The sequence below is a fragment of the Ascaphus truei genome, chromosome 5 (assembly GCF_040206685.1).
Source record: "Ascaphus truei isolate aAscTru1 chromosome 5, aAscTru1.hap1, whole genome shotgun sequence".
Classification (NCBI taxonomy): Eukaryota; Metazoa; Chordata; class Amphibia; order Anura; family Ascaphidae; genus Ascaphus; species Ascaphus truei.
The window spans coordinates 176,576,807-176,600,543 of record NC_134487.1 but is presented as its reverse complement, the minus strand read 5'-3'; the positions used below and the strand labels follow the sequence as shown (position 1 = coordinate 176,600,543).

The 23,737-nt window shown below is 46.7% G+C and overlaps 1 protein-coding gene across 4 annotated transcripts in view; it reads left to right on the top strand.

Moving 5' to 3' along the window:
- Positions 1-8,485: 8,485 nt before the first annotated feature.
- LOC142495606 (disintegrin and metalloproteinase domain-containing protein 9-like) overlaps positions 8,486-23,737 on the top strand; it is a 124,846-nt gene continuing 109,594 nt past the window's right edge. For all 4 annotated transcript variants that reach the window (XR_012801776.1, XR_012801775.1, XM_075601297.1 and 1 more), the window contains exons 1-5: positions 8,486-8,665; positions 11,711-11,760; positions 11,912-11,973; positions 12,240-12,318; positions 21,005-21,081. Coding sequence is in view for 2 of the 4 variants with exons in the window: in XM_075601297.1 (XP_075457412.1) it covers positions 8,617-8,665; positions 11,711-11,760; positions 11,912-11,973; positions 12,240-12,318; positions 21,005-21,081 (317 nt within the window). In the remaining 2 variants the exon portion in view is untranslated. The remainder of the gene's footprint in view (positions 8,666-11,710; positions 11,761-11,911; positions 11,974-12,239; positions 12,319-21,004; positions 21,082-23,737) is intronic.

The window sequence follows — 23,737 nt, the reverse complement described above, 5'->3', positions numbered from 1 at the left end:
TCGTCCCCTCCCCAAGGAGGCACTGCCTAAGAAACTTACGATTCCTATCTCTCTCGCAGGCGCTGAGTTTCGCACATCTACTGCTGCCTTTATCGACTCCGGTGATGGAGGAAACTTTGTAGACCTCGATTTCGCTAAACAGAACCGGATACCTTTAGTGAAGAAGGCCCAACCTATTGCCTTGGTTGGGATTGATGGTCGTTCGCTGTCTCCACCCTTAATCTCGCGCAAGAACCGCTATCCTCTCCCCTTGATCACGGAACTCTTCGATAAACTGCGTGGGGCTAAGATATTTTCCAAATTGGATCTCCGTGGGGCTTACAACTTGGTCCGCATCAGGCAGGGCGACGAGTGGAAGACGGCTTTCAACACCCGCTGTGGGCATTATGAGTACCTCGTCATGCCTTTTGGTTTATGTAACGCCCCGGCTGTCTTTCAGGACTTTATTAATGACGTATTTCGGGAGGTGCTCAACATCTTTGTTATTGTCTATTTAGATGACATTTTGATCTTCTCCAAAAATCTTCAGGATAACATTCATCACATCTCGTACGTCCTCTCACGTCTACTCAAACATCACCTGTATGCCAAACTAGAGAAGTATACCTTCCATCAACGCTCTACCCAATTTCTGGGCTACATTATTTCGGACGAAGGCTTTTTGATGGATCCAGGTAAACTCCAGGCAGTTACGGAATGGCCCAGACCAGAGACTCTCAAGGCTATCCAGCGCTTTTTAGGATTTGCAAACTACTATCGGAAGTTCATTCGCAATTTCTCCACTCTAGTGGTCCCCATCACGGCGTTGACTAGGAAAGGGGCTAATCCTTCTGCCTGGTCCGCCGAAGCAATCTCCGCCTTCCAGGCCCTTAAAGAGGCATTCGTCACGGCACCGATCCTGCGCCACCCCAACACAGATCTTCCCTTTGTCATAGAAGTTGACGCATCGGAGTGCGGTGCAGGGGCTGTACTATCACAGAGGTACTTGCCCAAGGATAAACTTCACCCTTGTGCGTATTTCTCTAAGAAATTTTCCTCCGCCGAGAGGAATTATGACGTCGGCAACAGAGAGCTATTGGCCGTTAAAATGGCACTACAAGAGTGGAGACATCTGTTGGAAGGGTCAAGGGATCCATTTTCTATTTTAACGGACCACAAAAATTTACTTTATATCGAAGGTGCACGTCGCCTCGGTCCTCGACAAGCTCGCTGGGCACTCTTTTTTTCTCGCTTCAACTATCATCTATCCTATATCCCAGGAACGAAGAACGTGAAGGCAGATGCGTTGTCCAGACAATACTCCTCGGAAGACAGGCCTGAGGCAGCTTTGGAACCTATCCTACCTCCCGAGAGAATTTTGGCTACTTCCACCTTCAAATCGCTAGACAAGATCAAAAGGGACCAGCAACAGATCCCTTCAAACACGGCGATCCCCTCTAACAGGCTCTTCGTCTCGCCCAGATTCATTCCAGAGGTCCTAGATTGGGGACACTCTTCTAAAACTGCAGGTCACCCAGATTTCAGAAGGACGTTAGACTTAATTCGTCGGAACTTTTGGTGGCCCAGTATGTCTAAAGACATTGCAGAATACACTCGCGCTTGTCCTGTATGCACCCAGAACAAGACACTTCCACAGAGACCTCAGGGACTTCTCCTCCCATTGCCAGTGCCTGCTCGTCCATGGTCCCATATCTCCATGGATTTCATAGTCGACCTCCCTAGGTCTAGGGGCTTCAACACCATTTTAGTTGTCGTAGACAGGTTTTCGAAGATGGCCCACTTCATCCCCCTCAAGGGACTGCCCTCCTCTCCCGCCCTAGCAGACATTTTCTCCGAGCATATCTTTAGGATCCATGGCATTCCGTCTTCCATTGTCTCTGACAGAGGATCCCAGTTCGTCTCCAAGTTCTGGAGGACCTTCACTAAGAGACTGGGAATTGTCTCTTCCTTCTCCTCTGCATACCACCCCCAGTCCAATGGACAGACGGAGAGAACTAACCAGTCGCTGGAGAAATACCTCAGATGTTTCATCTCCGATTCCCAGGATGATTGGTCCCAACTCCTCCCGTGGGCAGAGTACACGGTCAATTCGGCCCGAAGTGAATCCACCCGAGAATCTCCATTTTTTGTCAATTATGGGTTTCACCCTCCCTGCCTACCCATTTCTAATCTGGCTTCTGGGGTACCGGCGGTAGACGAACGGATTTCCACTCTCCAAGATATTTGGTCCAAGGTACAAAAGTCTCTCCACAAGGCCGCCGATACTGCTAGACTTCAGGCCAATCGCCACCGTCGGCCGGCACCCAACTACAAGCCAGGGGATTTAGTATGGCTCTCGTCAAGAAACATCCACTTGAGAGTCCCTTCCCCTAAACTGGCACCTAGGTTTTTGGGACCCTTTCCCGTCGTGGAGCAGATTAACCCAGTGGCGTTTCGCCTTAAACTACAACCCTCCATGAGGATCCCAGATGTTTTTCATATCTCGCTATTAAAACCCCACATTGCCAATCGTTTCTTTCCTAAACAGACCAGCAAGCCAGATCCAGTCACGGTACTCAATATCGAGGAATACGAGGTACAAGCCTTACTGGACTCCCGCATCTCCAGGGGGCAGCTTCAGTTTTTGGTCCACTGGAGGGGTTTCGGACCCGAGGAGAGGTCTTGGGTTCCGCTCAAAGACATCCATGCACCCAGCCTCCTGAAGACTTTTAGGAGGAAATTTCCAGACAAGCCGTTTTTGGATCGTCCTGAGGCCGATCCTGAAGATGGGGTACTGTTAGGAATGTGAGCACACAGCGTCTCCGGCGGAGCTCACGGCTCTCTCCTTACACTGCTCAGACCCTTCCACTACAACCACGCAAGCCTCCTTCAGCTTCATCACTTACCCCTCGGCATGGTGGGACGCTCCACGAGGTTCTTCCTCCTCGCTCTGTGCCGCAGCCGTCGGCGCGGAATCGCCGCCCCGCACGCACGTGCGCACCCCACGTTGCTTCCTCTCATGCACACATTGGACTTACAGTGCACACACAAAAGCCCTTGAACTTATCCCCACTCAGGCTCGGCCCCCAAACACCGCATGGTTACAATCTGGGTCTTGCTGAGTGTCACCTGAGCTCTAAGAACAGCAGCCAATGCACTGAAGCTCCTGGGCTCCTCCAGGCACGCCCCCTCTCCTGGTTGGCTGTTCCAGCTTTATATACCCTCTCTGTTCTGTGCTTCCTCGCTCGTCATAGTTTTTGTATGGGTGTTTCACAGTGCTTGTTCTTTGATTCTCTCGGTTTAGACGCGGCTTGGCAGACTACCACCTTTGGCTCTCGACTTCGGATTGTTCCTGTTTACGTACCTTCTGGCTCCCTTCGACCTCGGCACTCATCTCGATTCCTCCATACATCTCCTACCCCTGATCTCGGCAACGGCAACGACCATTCTTCTGGGAAAACGGTATCGGCAAGTATTCTCGCAATACACCCCATCTGGCCTGGCACCATCTAATACCACAACCCGGACACGTCCCTCGCTCTGTCGGTGTGTGTATTCTACCTGCCACCTCAGTTCTAGGGACAGGTCTGGTCTGCGGGCTACTCCGGCGTAACAGTAAATAAGCCTTAATCCCTGAAAATTGAGAGTGAATGAGGGACCCATCACAAACAATTTCATTGGGGGCTAATGGGGCTAATAGCCCAGTACTCACGGACACCTCTTGTAGTGGATGATGTGCTGCTGCTGATAGATCCAGGGAAAAACGAAAGAAGAGAGCACCATCGATGACTGGAGTCAGGAGGGGATCCAAATAACAATCTATATTGGAGTAAAAGCACAGGAAAACACCCTGTGTTTTCCTGTGCTTTTACTCCAATAAAGATTGTTATTTGGATCCCCTCCTGACTCCAGTCATCGATGGTGCTCTCTTCTTTCGTTTTTCTCTTTTGCTAACACCTACTCCTCCTCTATTGATCTCTTGTGGGGGTACCCCAGGGCTCTGTCCTGGGACTCCTTCTCTTTTCTCTTTACACACTCTCTCTAGGTGACCTAATCACATCTTTTGGGTTTAAATATCACCTCTATGCTGACGACATACAAATTTACCTTTCAACCCCTGACCTTACACCTGCTATACAGACCAAAGTTTCTGAATGCCTCTCTGGAATATCATCATGGGTGGCCATCCGCCGACTGAAACTTAACATGGCAAAAACAGAGCTCCTTATACTTCCTCCCAAACCTGGCCCTACTACCTCCTTCCACATTACTATTGGAAATACGATCATTCACCCAGTAGCACAAGCACGCTGCCTAGGGGTTACACTTAATTCCTCTCTCTCATTCTCCTGTCATATTCAAAACGTTTCTAAAACTTGTCGCTTTTTCCTCCGCAATATCACAAGATACGCCCTTTCCTTTGTTACTCGACTGCTAAAACTCTGACTCAGGCCCTCATTCTCTCACGTCTCGATTACTGCAACCTCCTGCTGTCCGGCCTTCCTGTCTCTCACCTGTCTCCTCTACAATCTATCCTAAACGCTGCTGCCAGAATCACTCTACTCTTTCCTAAATCTGTCTCCGCATCTCCCCTCCTGAAATCCCTCTTCTGGCTTCCGATCAAATCCCGTATCTCACACTCAATTCTCCTCCTCACTTTTAAAGCTTTACATTCTTCTGCCCCTCCTTACATCTCAGCCCTAATTTCTCGCTATGCACCATCCTGACTATTGCGTTCTTCTCAAGGATGTCTTCTTTCTACCCCGTGTATATAAAGCTCTCTCCCGCCTTAAACCTTTCTCACTTTCTGCCCCGCACCTCTGGAATACCCTTCCCCTCAATACCCGACTAGCACCCTCTCTATCCACCTTTGAGACCCACCTTAAGACACAGCTGCTTAAAGAAGCATATGAATAGCACTGGATAATCATGGACACATGATACATAAAGCTTGGCCCCCTGCAGACGCACTTACTAGAATTCCCTCCTGCTGTCTCTGTACGTTCTCCCTACCTACCAATTAGATTGTAAGCTCCTCTGAGCAAGGACTCCTCTTCCTTAATGTTACTTTTATGTCTGAAGCACTTATTCCCATGATCTGTTATTTATATTATTTATTATTTATATGATATGTATTACTACTGTGAAGCGCTATGTACATTTATGGCGCTATGTAAATAAAGACATACAATACAATACAAAATATGTGGGGGAATAAAATGCATCTCCCAATAATAAGTCCCTTTATTTAGTTTTTTTCATTGTTTGTGCAAGAGTGTCATTTACAAAAACACAATACATACATACACACCCCCGTCCCCCCAATACACACACTCTACTCCCCCCAAATACACACCCCTTCCCCCAAATACACACACACACCCTGCCCCCAAATACAAACGAGAGAGGGAGAGAAGGAGGGGAGAGAGGGGAGGGAGGGGGAGAATGAATATTGGTCCGGAAATAATTGGACACTGATACAAGTTTTGTTATTTCGGCTGTGTACCAAAATAAATTCAAGTTACAGTTACATAATGAACATGGGCTTAAAGTGCAGTCTATCAGCTTTAATTTGAGGGTATTGACATCCAAATTGGAGGACGGGTTTAGGAATTACTGTACATCTCTTTAATATGTAGCCCCCTCTTTTTCAAGGGACCAAAAGTAATTGGACAATTGACTCAAAAGCTGTTTCATGGACAGGTGTGGGCTATTCCTTCGTTATTTCATCATCAATTAAGCAGGTAAAAGGTCTGTAGTTGATTCCAGGTGTGGCATTCGCATTTGGAAGCTGTTGCTGTGAACCCACAACATGCGGTCAAAGGAGCTCTCAATGCAAGTGAAACAGGGCATCCTTAGGCTGCAAAAAAAAAAGAAAATCCATCAGAGAGATAGCAGGAACATTGGGAGTGGCCAAATCAACAGTTTGGTACATTCTGAGGGGGAAAAAAAACGCACTGGTGAGCTCTGCAACACAAAAAGGCCTGGACGTCCACGGAAGACAAGTGGTTGATGATCGTAGGATCCTTTCCATGGTAAAGAAAAACCCTTTCACAACATCCACCCAAGTGAAGAACACTCTCCAGGAGGTAGGCATATCATTATCCAAGTCTACCATAAAGAGAAGACTTCACGAGAGCAAATACAGAGGGTTCACCACAAGGTGCAAACCATTCATAAGCCTCAAGAATAGAAAGGCCAGATTAGACTTTGCCAAACAATATCTAAAAAAGCCAGCCCCTGGAACAGCATTCTTTGGACAGATGAAACTAAGATCAACCTGTACCAGAATGATGGGAAGAAAAAAGTATGTAGGCTTGGAACGGCTCGATCCAAAGCATACCACATCATCTGTAAAACACGGTGGTGGCAGTGTGATGGCATGGGCATGCATGGCTTACAATGGCACTGGGTCACTAGTGTTTATTGATGATGTGACAGAAGACAGAAGCAGCCGGATTAATTCTGAAGTGTATAGGGATATATTTTCTGCTCAGATTCAGTGAAGTTGATTGGATGGCGCTTTAGATGGTTAATGAATCAAAAAATACTGCGAAAGCAACCCAGGAGTTTTTTAAGGCAAAGAAGTGGAATATTCTGCAATGGCCGAGTCAATCACCTGATCTCAACCTGATCAAGCATGCATTTCACTTGCTGAAGTCAAAACTTAAGGCAGAAAGACCCACGAAAAAACAACAACTGAAGACAGCTGCAGTAAAAGCCTGGCAAAGCATCACAAAGGAGGAAACCCAGTGTTTGGTGATGTCCATGCATTCCAGACTTCAAGCAGTCATTGCCTGCAAAGGATTCTCGACAAATTATTAAAAATTTACATTTTATTTATGATTGTGTTAATTTGTCCAATTACATTTGAGGCCCTGAAATAAGAGGACTGTGTATGAAAATGGTTGCAATTCCTAAATGTTTCGTACGATATTTTTGTTCAACCCCTTGAATTAAAACTGAAAGTCTGCACTTCTATTGCATCTTGGTTGTTTCGTTTCAAATCCATTGTGGTGGCGTACAGAGCCAAAATTATGAAAATTGTGTCTGTGTCCAATTATTTCCAGACCTAACTGTATATATATATATATATATATGTTTGCAAGAGAAAAAGAGAGGACCCCGCATCCACAAGACATGTAAACACAGCTAAATACCGACACTGGAAAAATCCAAACTACAGTGATGTGTCGGTGGTGCTATAAGGGCAGTATAATAGAATGAGAGAGAGAAAGAATACTATCTGAGTGTATTTTGGGTATCTCTTTTTTGAGGAGTTGTTTAGCTCTGTAATGAACAGGGGATCCATGCTGTATTTTAACATTTCTGTGCTTTGTTTTAACCATTTTTGTTCTGTGACAACATATTAATAAACCTTATGTGATTTGTACTGATACACATACTAGAGTGCTTTATTTAGGGCCTTCTTTCTCTCTCTCATTCTCATATATATATATATGTACCAGTATATATATAAAAAAAAAAAATATATATATATATATATATATATATATATATATATATATACAGTGTTCGACAAACCTATACATTTGCACGCCCCGGGCGAGTGGATTTAACCATTGGCCTCACTGTGCTGCAGGGAGGTGCTGGCCGGACACCTTGTTGCCACCGGACGCGACATCTCCCCAGCTGTTTGCCTGCCACTCTCCTGTGCTGGGGTGCATCGGGTCCGGCGGCAACAAAAGGCCCCCCCAGCAGCCACTGCCAGGATAGTGAGGGAGAGAGGAAGCAGCTGGGGGTCGGCAACCTGCAGAGAGCCACAAGCAAGAGCAGAAAGAGCCGCAGGTTGCCAGCTCATGTGACCTAGAGGGACTTGGAGGGAAGCATGATGTTTATACATACTTTCTTATCGAATCTGCACTTATCAGTGCATGCATATAGTTACACTTTTGTATCCACTTCAAAGTCTCTACACCATTGAAGGTGTGTTTTTCTGCGGGTTGCTTGTAACCACCATACCCTACAATAGTCCTCAAATCATTTTTCACCTCTTTAAATATCTGGTGCACCCACTGATTTTAATGGAACATCCCTCTTAAAAATAAGTGAATCAACAGGATTGGAACTATTAACCCCAAATGTATCAATAGGATTGCCAAATAAAAAGTCATGGTCACTCTTCAATCATAATTCACCATGCAGGATCAATAAGGCCAGCCCTATCTTTTACACATCATGGAGCTGTATATATTTCAATGGGATAACCTTTTTATAAGTTGGTGTAATATTCTACAATGGGATCACAGAAAGTGACCCACTGTTTACTTTCAAATTGATGCTATTTCGGTCCACCTACATATATTTACGTACTGTACTATGCATCATGGCATCCTAGAACCCTTACATACATGTTTGTAACTGACCCTGCCTCACATACACAAAAACTAAAACACTTCACGTCCACATCAAGTGGGTAAAAGCGCGGGATCCCAGGTCGTTGCATAAACGCTCTGTTATTACGTCACCAGCAGGCGCTCGAGAGCGCTAGTGATGGCTGTAACCGCGAGGGCAGTTTCCACAGAAACCAACGGCCGTATCGGCCTCCCAGTCGCTGCTCTCCCCACACGTGATCACGCAGCTGTAGCGAGGGAAGCCGGCCCCACGGTGTGAATCATGCAGCGGCTGCTGCTTGTTACTGCTGCCTGCCTGATTCTGCGGGAAGGTGAGGGAACAGGCAGCACCCACCCCCGGCCTCGCACACTTCAATCTTCTCTCCGTTAGTCACATATAGGGGAAGTGACAGTAAATTGCAGGTCTCACCCACAGGGAAGAGTTATATGCAAATGTGAAAGAAACAGAATCATTTCAAATCAAGAAGTGGAAAGTTTATCACGTTGGGCTGTGGATATAGAGACTCGTTGTAATTCTTAATGCAGAAGAAAATGACATGTACTTACTGCATAATAGTAGTGACTATCTTTATACAACTTTAGGGCATTTTACTTGCTTCTATATAGATAACATAGTAAGGTGCCTGATTACCCACAAAATCAGGCCCCAGATAGGTGTCATGTACAGTAGATGAATTTGTGGTGGTGCTCACTTCTGCCCTTTAAGGCTGCGGCCAAGCTAGCGCTGAGCGTGCAGCGCTTGCCGAGTTTAGTTTCGGCAATTCAAATTGTCCCGTCCCTGCTTACGCGGTGGACTCGTCTGCGGGCACGCAAGCTCACCCACGCTTAAGAAAACAAAAAAAGAGACTTTGAAGCACGCTCCCCCCCCCGCCCGCGCGCTTACAAAATAGCCAGGACACCCGGCACACATGCTTGGAGAGCTGGTGACGTCACCGCTCTCAAGCATGAGCGCTGTCAGCGCCAGCTGAGCCGCAGCCTAAGGCTGAGTCCATAGAGGGAAGCCACGCTGACGCTGAGGCTCGCCTGCTCGGTCAGGAGCGTTTCCAATGACTGGCAGGCGTGCCAGCGTGCACGATCGGGAGGCGGAGCAGTGACGTCGCTGGGCCAATAGCCGGCGAAGCGTCAACGTCACGGCGTCGACATCATAACGCTGCTTCGCCCTGATTGGGTGTTTTCAGCCGACAGCGCGTCCAGGGTGAATGGAGCCGGGCGGAGGCGCGCTGAGGCTGAGGGAAAGCGGGTGCTTTCCCTGGCCTTAGACCGCGCGCCCTCCGGGGGCGTGTCGAGGGGGAGGCTGTGACGTCGCGGAACTGGTTCGCCCCCATTGGGCGAACCGCTCACGTGACCAGCCCTGCGCTTGAATTTAAAATTTTGCTAAGACTTACACTTGCAGCTATATTAATGAGGAAGCTGCCATAACACATTAGGATTTATATCTATAGTTATTGACAAATTTCCATTATTAGTATTTGCAGCAGCAGCAGCAGTTCATAAGGACACGTTGAATAATGTATTAGGATGCGCAGTCATGGTTGTTAGGGGATGCCCACAATACAGTAGGATTAACACCTTTAGGTTTTTAATGTTCCTACGGTGCTATTGAACATTTTGCAATTATGTATTTATGTTTTAATAGATGCCGCAGGTGCTTAGCATTAGGGACACAATTACTTACAGTTACAGTAGGTGCTTATCGATCCGTTCTCCCCTGATTGATCAGCAAAGAAACCAACATTCCAGGGGTCACACTATGGCCGACTATTTAAAAAGAGGAAGCGATGTGCGTTTGTAAAAGGTTTAGTGCAACCCAAGGATGCGTAATACATTACAATTTATTAAAAAGGGCATAAAGAGTGGGAGAGATGGAATTTAAAAAAATCAGTAAGTATTATCTAAAACTACACAACTGATGTATTTTAAAAAAAAATACATGGATATAGAATGTAAGCATACTAATACATTAAAGGTCATTAAAAGGGGCATAAAGGGAGGGGTGGTTTAAAAAAATACTGCAAGTATTATCTAATAATACTAATACTACCCAACTGACGTATTAAAAAAAAAACATATTGTTTTGTTGCATGTATTGTTGCTCCAGATAGAAAGAAGTTCTCAGTGATATGTATTGTTTTATTTCACAATGTTCCTTTTCAAGTCCTGAACATGAGATTATGTTATAAGGAAACTGAGAAGGAATTGGTCAAAATAAAACATAAATAAAAAGTTGAGTCTGTAATTTTGTCTCAGCGAACTCTTGTTGAGTGTTTTAAATTTCTCCCTTTCACTGATTCGTGGCAGCCTAATTCCTCAACATTTTAGCCTTTTCCACTGCTTCACAGCAGCATTTCATTTTCACATTGGCCAATATTATCTAAGCTGTAAACTATGAACAGGTCCATTCTTCCCATTAATTGGAATGCAGATAATTAGAGGGCTGGGACTTGGGATCAGGTTTCTTATCTAGCACATTGTGGCCAATGTTAACCTCTTCCTATTTTCTTCTCGAAACTCAGAAGACCACCTCTCCAACGCCTTCTCTGGCACTTTCCCTGGGATGGGAATTCCCACATTTACCAAAACCAACCTCCTCTTTTGTGGCTCTAAGGCTGCGTCCCCGCTGGCGCTGACCCCGCTCATGCTCGAGAGTTGGTGATGTTACCAACTCTCAAAGCATGAGTGCAGGGTGTCCTGCCTAATTTTGCAAGCGGGAGCATGGATTGGGGCTATTTGTATGTGTGGCTGTGTTCTGTGTGCACTTACCTCTGCTGAGCGCGCTTCAATCTCATTTTTTGTCTCCCAAGCACCGAGTTTGGGAGAGGGCCCGTACACGAGTGCGCGGCGCGTGATCAGGGACTTCCGAATTCACATTGGAAGACGGATCCTCGGCAAGCGCTGCGCGCTCAGTGCCAGCGGCGACGCTGCCTAAGTTTACAAGTGTGGTCCACATGTAAGCAAGCACACAAATACAATTTTAGGGCTCGTCCAGGGTGGCGCTGAGCGGGCGCGCATGCTCACGCTAGACACGTTGCAACAATGCACGTGTCCTGCGTGAGCGGACGGCGCGCATGCTCGGCGCTGAGCCGCTTGCCGAGGGAGCAAATTTGAATTTGCCGCTCGCAAACGCATCACGTGAGCGGTTCGCCCACGGAGGGCGAAACAGCTCCGTGACGTAGAGGCCACGGCCCCAGATGCGCGCGCACCTAGCCGACCAGGAACAGCACGGCCGAGCAGGGCGCAACACTGGAGCGCCAGGGCGCAACACTGGAGCGCCAGCGCGCCTGTTTTCAACCTGGACGAGGCCTATTTCTTGCAAGTGTTTTAGTGTTTTATTATGATGCATTTTTATTTCCTCCTAGGTTTTGTTCTGCCTCAAACAATTGTAATACCAAAAGAGATAGCGAAGAAAGTGAGTCAGTAATCGGTATTGTAGCCCTCTTGTATTCTTTCTATTTCTTATCGGCACATTCAAAACTAAATTTACTTGGAGGGGGCAGTTGCTGCTTTAAATGTCACTTTTACCAACATCATCTAAATGTGTCTTTCTTTATTTAATGCAGGCAGATGTGTCATATTCAATTATCATTGATGGAGTTCTGCAAATTATTCATTTGGAAAAGCAGTAAGTAATTTTGTTTAAAATGATGAAGTGATAGTGTAAAAATGAAAGGTATTTCCCTATGGGGTGAAGAGAGAAGAATCAACTGCATCTGTATTTGAAATTATCTGAAATTATCTTTCCTATCATTGATTCACTTATTGTTGCTTGGGAGTCTTATGACTTTTCAATTTGTTTACCGTCCTGTTTTTCGTTCACACTAAAACATTTTTTCCCATATATTTTTACTTACATTTTTTGATGCTTTTCTTTGTGTTTTTGTTTTGCAGAATAATTGTACCTTTAGATTTTCAAGTCCAAACATACAGTTCATTTGGATTTTTAAAAAAATATGTTCCTACGGTCCCAGTAAGTTTTCTAACTTTGTTTAATTGACAAATAGGTTCTAGAAAAATTTTGTTTGCTATTTTCATGTCGTTTATGCATAAAACTGGGAATAATTGTAGCATTTGCGATTGCCTTGTCACATCTAAAAAAACAAAAACAAATTGTGTGCGCTGAGCACGTGCATTGTAAGTGAAACTTCTTTTGTCACTGTTTTGTGTCAGAAATTGTATTTGTGATGATGTTTTTAATTCAATGAAAGAGATGTTAGAGTTTAATGTCTGTTATTTATTTTAGTGTCAAACTTTCTATACTGTCACTTGAAATACACAATATAATTGACTTATGTTAACTAAAGTAACATACATATATTTTGTATTTTAAAGTATCTAAATGCCTTTACTCAGAAAAGTCTTTTATTCAATGTAAATCATAAAAATCAAAACACAATTTCGGTGACAAAACACAAAGAATTTTGACTTAGAATGATTTTTTAAATGATTACTGTTATATTTATCTATGTAGAATGTATGTGTTATATGTTTACACACCTTGCATCTTTTCCACTTCTGTTTTTTAATGATAAATGATTGGTTTGTAAAATTTTTGCTACTTGCTCTTCTATATTTATAGTCACTGGGAATTCCTCTAATAAGTGTTCCGTGTGTATGTATACTCAGACCACAGGGGAGGAGGGGGGTGGGAGGTGCGTGTGTCGATGGTCACCTCTGTACATGCGCACAGGCCGACAGCCGCCTTTGCGCATGCACATTACATCACTTCCGTTTACGGCCATTTCTGCGCATGCGCACTCGTACAGCGCATGCTACAGCCGCGTCTGCGCACCCAACACCAGCCCATTACGTCACTTCCATTATGGATTTTCGTCCCCATGAAGGAGATTTTACCCATCAAAGTTCTGTAGGTGCCACCAAAGAAGTTTGACTTCAATAAAAAGTTTGGTCAGCCTACTGTTTCCAAACCTCTTAACATTTTGCCTAAAACACAAAACAACATTGCTTCAGATAGTTTTAACCAAAATTAAAATATTTTTTCTATATATCCTACAGGTATCTAAAATGCATGCTATTCTTATTTGTGATCTCAGCCTGCATTAATGTGTGCAGGACGGAAATGAAAGTTATTACAGAATATTCAAATTTTCTGCACTATTGGAAAGTATAGAGACTATAGGTCAGAAAAATGGCTATAATTAGAGATGTGCTAAATCGAACAAATATCCCTTTTTTATTTATTTTTTTAGATTCAGTGAAGAAGTTCACTTCGATACAAAAGTTTGTGGCAAATTCAGTAAACACTGGAACGTTAATAGGCATTACATCCTCAATTATTTTTACTTTCAACATTCGATCGAATTTGTAAAAAATAAAAACATTTAAAGTCATGGAGTTGCTATTGTCCTACTTTTAAAGGAGCAGTAACACCTATCTTTTTTTTTTATAACAATTTTTTTATGCATAGGAACAAGACGGTCTCTGGAGCTGAACCTCGTTTCAGCTCTGGGGACTCCCTGCTTCTTGAGATACTTACCGGAGAAGGTGCCGGCTGTACAGTCCCCTCCAGGGGAAACAAAATGGAAGTTTACATTTCCGTCATGCGAACCAATAGGAAGCCGCAATGTCTTCCGTCGTACCTTCTCTGGTTAGTATCTAGGAATTTTGGGGGCCCCGGAGCTGAAATAAGCACGGTTTAGCTCTGAGGACCCCCTTCTTCCCACCTATATTTAAAAAGGGAAAAGTCAAGTTTGCTTATTTAAAAAGGCAAAAAGCAAATTTTGACCAATTTGGGCAATTTGATAGAACTTGTGATGTCAAAAGTTCGATCAAATTTCTTGCAGAGTTTTCAAACATTTGAAACGTTCAATTGGAACTGCAGCGAAGCTCATTTCAGCAGGTCTGCACCTCCAGTTGTGTGAAAAAGAAAGTACACCCTCTTTGAAGTCTATGGTTTTACATATCAGGACATAATAACAATCATCTGTTCCTTAGCAGGTCTTAAAATTAGGTAAATACAACCTCAGATGAACATATTACACACATGACATATTTACCGTGTCATGATTTATTTAACAAAAATAAAGCCAAAATGGAGAAGCTATGTGTGAAAAACTTAGTACACCCTTACTTCTTCCATAGGAATTAAGATGCTAAGTAGCAGACAGGTGCTGCTAATGAAATGCCATTGATTAATTGATCATCAGCAAGTGTGATCACCTCTAAAAAAGCCGAAGTTTTAGCAGTTTGCTGGTCTGGAGCATTTAGGTGTGTGCTAACACAATGCCAAGGAGGAAAGACATCATCAATGATCTTAGAGAAGCAATTGTTGCTGCCCATCAATCTGGGAAGGGTTATAAGGCCATTTTCAAACAATTTAAAGTCCATCATTCTACAGTGAGAAAGATTTTTCAAAAGTGGAAAACATTCAAGACAGTTGCCAATCTTCCCAGGAGTGGACGTCCCAGCAAATTCACCCCAAGGTCAGACCGTGCAATGCTCAGAGAATTTGCAAAAAAAACAAGAGTTACATCTCAGACTCTACAGGCCTCAGTTAGCATGTTAAATGTTAAAGTTCATGACTGTACAATTAGAAAAAGACTGAACAAGTATGGTTTGTTTGGAAGGGTTGCCAGGAGAAATCCTGTTCTCTCTAAAAGGAAAATGGCAGCACGGATTAGGTTTGCAAAGTTGCATCTGACCAAACCACAAGACTTCTGGAACAATGTCCTTTGGACAGACGAGATCAAAGTGGAGATGTTTGACCATAATGCACAGCGCCACGTTTGGCGAAAACCAAACATAGCATATCAGCACAAACACCTCATACCAACTGTCAAGCACCGTGGTGGAGGGGTGATGATTTGGGCCTGTTTTGCAGCACAGGACCTGGGAACTTTGCAGTCATTGAGTCGACCATTAACTCCTCTGTATACCAAAGTATTCTAGAGTCAAATGTGAGGCCATCTGTCCGACAGCTAAAGCTTGTCCGAAATTGGGTCATGCAACAGGACAATAATCCCAAGCACCCCAGCAAATCTACAACAGAATGGTGGTGGATGATCGTAGGATCCTTTCCATGTTAAAGAAAAACCCTTTCACAACATCCAGCCAAGTGAAGAACACTCTCCAGGAGGTAAGCATATCATTATCCAAGTCTACCATAAAGAGAAGACTTCACGAGAGCAAATACAGAGGGTTCACCACAAGGTGCAAACCATTCATAAACCTCAAGAATAGAAAGGCCAGATTAGACTTTGCCAAACAATATCTTAAAAAAAAGAAAAAAAAAGCTGTGTGTGCTGTGCACGCGCATAGTAAGTGAAACTTCTTTGTGTGTTGTCAGCAACATATAACGTAACAATAATATTATTACTGTTTAGAGTATGAGTAAATTTGATTGGCGGGGTCGTGTTTATTGGCAGCAGTACCAGCATCATGGATGTTGAGCGGGTGGGGGAGCTCACAGGGGGGAAGCTCACGGGCGGGGGGGTGGGGGGTCGCTCCCTGGGGGGCGGGGGGGGAGGGAGCTCACTTTTAGCTCACGGGGAGAGGGTGGGGGGCTGGGGAGGGGGGGCGGAGCTCACGGGGTGGGGGGGGGAGCTCACGGCGTGGGAGGGCGGGGGGGGGGGAGCTCACGGCGTGGGAGGGCGGGGGGGGGGGGAGCTCACGGCGGTTAGCTCACGGCGTGGGAGGGCGGGGGGGAGCTCACGGGGTGGGGGAGAGCTCACGGGGGGGTGGGGGGGAATAGGCACATCATTCAGGGGCGGTGTTCAGCGCATCACTGGGGTGTGTGTGTGTCAGTCAGTGTGCGTGTGTCAGAGTGTGTGCGTGTGTCAGAGTGTGCGTGCATGTGTGTGTGTCAGTGTCTCAGTGTGTGTGTGTGTATGTGTGTCAGTCAGTGTGTGTGTCTGTGTGTGTATGTGTGTCAGTCAGTGTGTGTGTATGTGTGTCAGTCAGTGTGTGTGTGTGTGTGTGTGTGTGTCAGTCAGTGTGTGTGTGTGTATGTGTGTCAGTCAGTGTGTGTGTGTGTGTGTATGTGTGTCAGTCAGTCAGTGTGTGTGTGTGTGTGTCCTTCCCCCTCTCCTCTCCTGGATCACCCCCCTCCACTCCCCCCCTCCACTCCCCCCAGCACACTCGTCCTCCCCCCAGCACCCTTATCATTTCCCTGCCCCCCCTCTCCTGACTCCCCCCAGCACTCTTGTTCTCCCCCCTGCACACTTATCCTTTCCCTGCCCCCCCCTCTCCTGACTCCCCCCAGCACACTTGTCCTCCCCCCAGCACCCTTATCCTTTCCCTGCCCCCCCCCTCTCCTGACTCCCCCCAGCACACTTGTCCTCCCCCCAGCACCCTTATCATTTCCCTGCCCCCCCTCTCCTGACTCCCCCCAGCACACTTGTCCTCCCCCCAGCACACTTATCCTTTCCCTGCCCTCCCCTCTCCTGACTCCCCCCAGCACACTTGTCCTCCCCCCAGCACACTTATCCTTTCCCTGCCCCCCCCTCTTCTGACTCCCCCCAGCACACTTGTCCTCCCCCCAGCACACTTATCCTTTCCCTGCCCCCCCCCTCTCCTGACTCCCCCCAGCACACTTGTCCTCCCCCCAGCACCCTTATCCTTTCCCTGCCCCCCTCTCTCCTGACTCCCCCCAGCACACTTGTCCTCCCCCCAGCCTACCAGATCGCGGCACAGAGGCGATGGAGGCAGTGTCAGCGGGGGGACGGAGGCAGTGTCGGCGGGGGGACGGAGGCAGTGTCGGCGGGGGGAGGGAGGCAGTGTCGGCGGGGGGAGGGGGCCGTGTCGGCGGGGGTGGGGGCCGTGTCGGCGGGGGGAGGGGGCCGTGTCGGCGGGGGGAGGGGGCCGTGTCGGCGGGGGGAGGGGGCAGCGCGTCATCGTCAGCTGGAGCCGGCTGATGGTGCTGTGGGGAACGCAGCGCACTCAACCCCCCTCCCCCCCTCCCCCCCACCCCGTTATGGGAGCAGGAGCCGTTCCATGCCTCGGGCGAGGGAGGTCAGCAGGAAACAGGCATGCATCGGGAGGAGAGGCCGCAGGAGATCAGGGCCTGTATAGGGCCCCGGGGAGCAGCGCTGCCGCCGCATGTCAGCGGGTGGGGGGAGCAGTTGTTGAGCGGGTGGGGGGGAGCATGTAAGCGGCTGTGTGTGTGGGGGGTCTCCCTCACCTAACGGGGGCGCGCATGGCTCCTCGCAGCTACTGCTGCCTCCGCCGCCCTCTCCTGGCCTGAGGGACCCGGCGGTCACATCTGCGCATGCGCCTCAACCTGAGGGACCCGGCGTCACATTTGCGCATGCGCCTCAACCTGAGGGACCCGGCGGTCAAATCTGCGCATGCGCCTCAACCTGAGGGACCTGGCGTCACATCTGCGCATCCGCCTCAACCTCCCATGTATGTGCGGACGTGTGGGGAGAATGGCTGCCGTTAGGAGCGGCGCCGGCGGCTATCACAGCCGCCGCCGCATATGTTAGTGTGGGGTGAGCGGCAGCCATTAGGAGCGGCACCGGCGGTTATCGCCGCCGCTGCCGCATGTGAGAGCAGGCGTGTGGGGGAAGCGAGGGGGGGGGGGGGAAGCCATGACGTCACTTCCGTTTCATATTTCATCTCCCATCTCTCCAGTTTTGCCCCATCAGAAGTAGGTGCCACTAAAGAAGTTTCACTTCAAAAACGTTCCAGTTCTGGAACAGCATTCTTTGGACAGATGAAACTAAGATCAACCTGTACCAGAATGATGGGAAGAAAAAAGTATGGAGAAGGCTTGTAATGGCTCATGATCCGAAGCATACCACATCATCTGTAAAACACGGTGGAGGCAGTGTGATGGCATGGGCATGCATGGCTTACAATGGCACTAGGTCACTAGTAACAAACAAACAATTATAAACCCTCTAAAAAGCGCTAATCTACACAATGTGAATGAAAAGTGATTACAAATTAAAGTGTATAACCCTAAAGTGATCAAAAGATATAATGAAAAAAGCAGCCTATGGAACAAAAAAATCAACAGGCTATTCCAAACCTGTATGAGCCAAAAAAACATACAAATAAATTGTCCCAGGCGCTGTGAATAAAGTCCAATGAACCCCAATACCGTGAGCCAATTGGGCAGTCTTTGGTAAGGCTTCCTATGCCAGATAGATGATCCTGATAGTTTGGTGGACAGGCAGGGGTGTTGTCTGATCTGATGTTATGATGTTTCTGTAATCATAGAGAAAAAAGACAACAGGGCACGCACATGGCGTGGTATGGCTTTTTTTCAATCACCCCCCTGCCTAGAACCCTGAAATCCTACTTACAGGATGAGGGCTCTCGAGTACAGTTGAGAGAATCTGTGCCTCACGTCTCCATCCCTCACAGCGTTGGAAAAGGCTCTATACTACTAACCTGCATTTAGATCCTACAAGGTGCAATACTTAGCAGACACTACTTATCTAACAAATATAGGAGTTTTTGCAGTGCCCCTATTTCATCAGTATTAACCCTTTGAGTACTAGTGTGAACTTAAGATCTGCTTACTTCAGATCCCAGGTTCACACGATATAATATTTTATTCTCCGCGCTCACACACAATTATTCTCTAATTGGCGCTAGTGATCATGTTTTGGTGTACAGCTACCTAGGATTGTAACACACAACCATTATCACGCAACTGGCTGCATATTACAGCAGCACAGTATAAGGTCTCTGTTAAAGGTGCACCAACAAGTACTCAATTACTGTGGCACTACATATATGGTCAATACTTTCATTCCCACTCCAAACCAATCCCTAGATAACCACTATATATGAGGATTACTAGGGCCAGTGAATTCACTAACACTGGACTTTAATATCCATTTAACACTCTTCTGGAGTAACCTACCCCAAGAGTCTAATAAACACTTGGTACTATTTAATAAATGTTTTATACCCCATTGTTTTAACGAGTTCTTGAATAAATACGTTTTAATTTATCCACCATTTCACATAGGAATAGAGTGCTATATAGGGGTTCTGTCCATCTTCAGTGTTACTACGGATATATTGTCTGCTCAGATTCAGACAAATTCAGCGAAGTTGATTGGACGGCGCTTCACTTTACAGATGGACAATGACCCAAAACATACTGTGAAAGCAACCTAGGAGTTTTTTAAGGCAAAGAAGTGGAATATTCTGCAATGGCCGAGTCAATCATCTGATCTCAACCCGATCGAGCATGCATTTCACTTGCTGAAGACGAAACATAAGGCAGAAAGACCCACGAATAAACAACAACTGAAAACAGCTGCAGTAAAGGCCTGGCAAAGCATCACAAAGGAGGAAACCCAGCGTTTGGTGATGTCCATGCGTTCCAGACTTCAAGCAGTCATTGCCTGCAAAGGATTCTCGACAAAGTATTAAAAATGAACATTTTATTTATGATTGTGTTAATTTGTAGAAACATAAGTTAACCAAAGTTAACAGAAGAACCCCAATTACTGCACTCAAAGTATAGTATAAATACCATAGTGGTACGGGTATACAATAACCCACTGGAGGTTACTCGTTACTTGTATTCCTCATTGAATCGACACTGTATTACTCTCACAATCAAAAATAATAATAAAATTATTTCAATACCAAAGTCTAACTATGCTATTTACCTAAGTAGCAAGTGTTTGTAAGGGAAGTATATTAGCAGATTACCATATATTATTTAAAATTCTAATTTGTTACTTGAGCAATTTGACTTTGGTATTACTACTTATCATATACAGTGTCAGCATACTATTGGTTAATAGGCCATCACTGCTACATCCTTTTCTACCGCCTACCCGGGGGATTTTAATTAACCTTTTGTATATATTTTTAAACGTTATTGTTGTGTTATATTGAAGTAACATTTTTATTATTTTTGATTAATTGTGAGATTAATACTCACCCTTGTGTGTCGATTCTACGAGGAATACACTACTCCTCCAGTGGGTTATTGTATACCTCTACCACTATGGTATTTATACTATACTTTGAGTGCAGTAAATTGGGGGTTTTGTGTTAACTTATGTCTCTACTATATGCGTTCACCCCATTGCACCTTAATTTATCTTTCTAGTTAATTGGAGAGCATTGATTCCATTTCTATAGGTTGTGTTAATTTGTCCAATTACATTTGAGCCCCTGAAATAATGGGACTGTGTATGAAAATGGTTGCAATTCATAAACGTTTCATATGATATTTTTGTTCAACCCCTTGAATTACAGCTGAAAGTCTGCACTTCTATTGCATCTTGGTTGTTTCATTTCAAATCCATTGTGGTGGCGTACAGAGCCAAAATTATGAAAATTGTGTGAGTGTCCAATTATTTCTGGACCTGACTGTATCAGTATTTGCAGGCACCTGATGATATTGAAGCTCTGGAAGTGAATTCTGCTGTGCATGCTCCTTTTTTAATAGAGTACTTTTATTCATTAAACTAATACTTGGTGCAACAACCAATGCTTCTTGAAGCAGCAATTAACGTTTTGTTTTTGTCATTTATCTGAAGAAATGTGTCATCAAGTATAACCATCATTGTCCTATCTGCATGTTACTGGCTGCTTGTTTCAGTTATATCTTTGGATGTGACCTGCTACTTAGAAACTTAACAATTTCAGTTTTGGAACAATGTTTAAACTTACTTAATTTGTAATACATTTTCATTTCTGTGTCTGTGGTTTTTTTTCAGACGCAATGTTACTACCAAGGATATATTGATGGGATCCCAGGTTCTCAAGTTACACTCAGAAACTGTGAAGGACTCAAGTAATGTCATGGAAATGTCTTGTATCTGCTATCTAAAAATGTATTCTTGTTTTCAAATCCAGTATTGTGTTACTATTTAAAGAGAGCATAAATGTTTTCTTAGTAAACGGTATGATTCATGAGGTCACTGTCACCTTCCTGTAGTGCAGGCCTGCCCAACTCGTAAAGTGAGAAGGGCCGAACTGCTCCAAGGAAAACAAATTTGGGCCGCACGGGTTAAATCATCAACACCATCATCATCATCATCATCTCTCCTCCAGCACCTCTCATCATCATCATCATCCTCATATCTCCCCCAGAACCCCTCACTATCAACCTTTACGATACTCCCCATCTATCTCTCATACCCGCATCTCTCCCCCTCACCCACACAATACCCCCCTCCACATCAAACACACAATACCCCCTCCACGTCCCCCCAGCCAATTCCATGTCAGCAGCCCCCCCCCCCCAAGTCAGCATCCCATGTCAACATCCCCCCCCACAAGTTAGCATCCCCCCATGTCTCTCTTCCCTCAATATAACACTCCCCCCTCCCCTAAATCACTCTCCCCCTCCTCTCAATATGACTCTCTCCCCCTCCCCTCAATATGACACACTCTCCCCCTCCCCTCAATATGACACTCTCCCCCTCCCCTCAATATGACACTCTCTCCCCCTCCCCTCAATATGACACTCTCTCTCCCCTCAATATGACACTCTCTCCCTCCCCTCAATATGACACTCTCCCCCTCCCCTAAATGATACGCTCTCCCCCTCCCCTCAATATGACACTCTCTCCCCCTCCTCTCAATATGACACTCTTTCCCCATCCCCTCAATATGACACACTCTCCCCCTCCCCTCAATATGACACACTCTCCCCCTCCCCTCAATATGACACACTCTCCCCCTCCCCTCAATATGACACACTCTCCCCCTCCCCTCAATATGACACACTCTCCCCCTCCCCTCAATATGACACTCTCCCCATCCCCTCAATATGACACACTCCCCCTCCCCTCAATATAACACACTCCCCCTCCCCTCAATATGACACACTCTCCCCCTCTCAATATGACACACTCCCCCTCCCCTCAATATGACACACTTTCCCCCTCCCCTCAATATGACACACTCTCCCCCTCCCCTCAATATGACACACTCTCCCCCTCCCCTCAATATGACACACTCTCCCCCTCTCCTCAATATGACACACTCTCCCCCTCCCCTCAATATGACACACTCTCCCCCTCCCCTCAATATGACACACTCTCCCCCTCCCCTCAATATGACACACTCTCCCCCTCCCCTCAATATGACACACTCTCCCCCTCCCCTCAATATGACACTCTCTCCCCCTCCCCTCAATGTGACACTCTTTCCCCCTCCCCTCAATATGACACTCTCTCCCCCTCCCCTCAATATGACAGTCTCTCCCCCTCTCCTCAATATGACACTCTCTCTCCCTCTCCTCAATATGACACTCTCGCTCTCTCCCTCTCCTCAATATGACACTCTCCCCCTCCCCTCAATATGACACTCTCTCCCCCTCCTCTCAATATGACACTCTCCCCCTCCTCTCAATATGACACTCTTTCCCACTCCCCTCAATATGACACTCCCCCCCTGCAACTCACATCATACCCTCCCCCTGCAACTCACATCACTCTCTCCCCCCCTGCACCTCACATCACTTCCCCCCCCCCTGCACCTCACATGTCAGCAGCCCACCCCCCCTCACATGTCAGCAGCCCACCCCCCCTCACATGTCAGCAGCCCACCCCTCCCTCACATGTCAGAAGCCCCCCCCACATGTCAGCAGCCCACCCCCCCACATGTCAGCAGCCCACCCCCCCTCACATGTCAGCAGCCCACCCCCCCCTCACATGTCAGCAGCCCACCCCCCCTCACATGTCAGCAGCCCACCCCCCCTTCACATGTCAGCAGCCTACCCCTCTGCATCAGCCCGTTTTTCACACCCACCCCCCACCAGCCCGTTTTTCACACCCACGCCCCACCAGCCCGTTTTTCACACCCACGCCCCACCAGCCCGTTTTTCACACCCACCCCCCACCAGACCGTTTTTCACACCCACCCCCCACCAGCCGTTTTTCACCCCCACCCCCCACCAGCCCGTTTTTCACACCCACCCCCCCCACCAGCCCGTTTTTCACACCCACCCCCCACCAGCCCGTTTTTCACACCCACCCCCCACCAGCCCGTTTTTCACACCCACCCCCCACCAGCCCGTTTTATACACACACACCCCCACCAGCCCGTTTTATACACCCCCCCCCCCCCCCAACCAGCCCGTTTTATACACACACACCTTTTAGATCAGCACATCCTCTCTCCCCGGTACTAAGCCCCGCCCCCGGCATCCTGCTATTGAAAAAAAAAATACTCACGGCTGCCTCATGCTGCTGCTGCCCCCACGCACCGCAAAACCCGGGGGAGGGGTGGTGGAGGAGGGGGTGGAGGAGGGGGGGGATGAATCGCCGCCATTTTTTTACACTTTTTTTCAACTTTTTTTTTCAACTTTTTTGTTTTAAATTAATTTAATTAATTAACTGGCGCCCGGCCGGTCTCATCGCGGGCCGCACAGAGAGGCCAGGCGGGCCGCATGTTGTGCAGGCCTGCTGTAGTGTAATGTAATACAATGGAGGCTCTCTAAC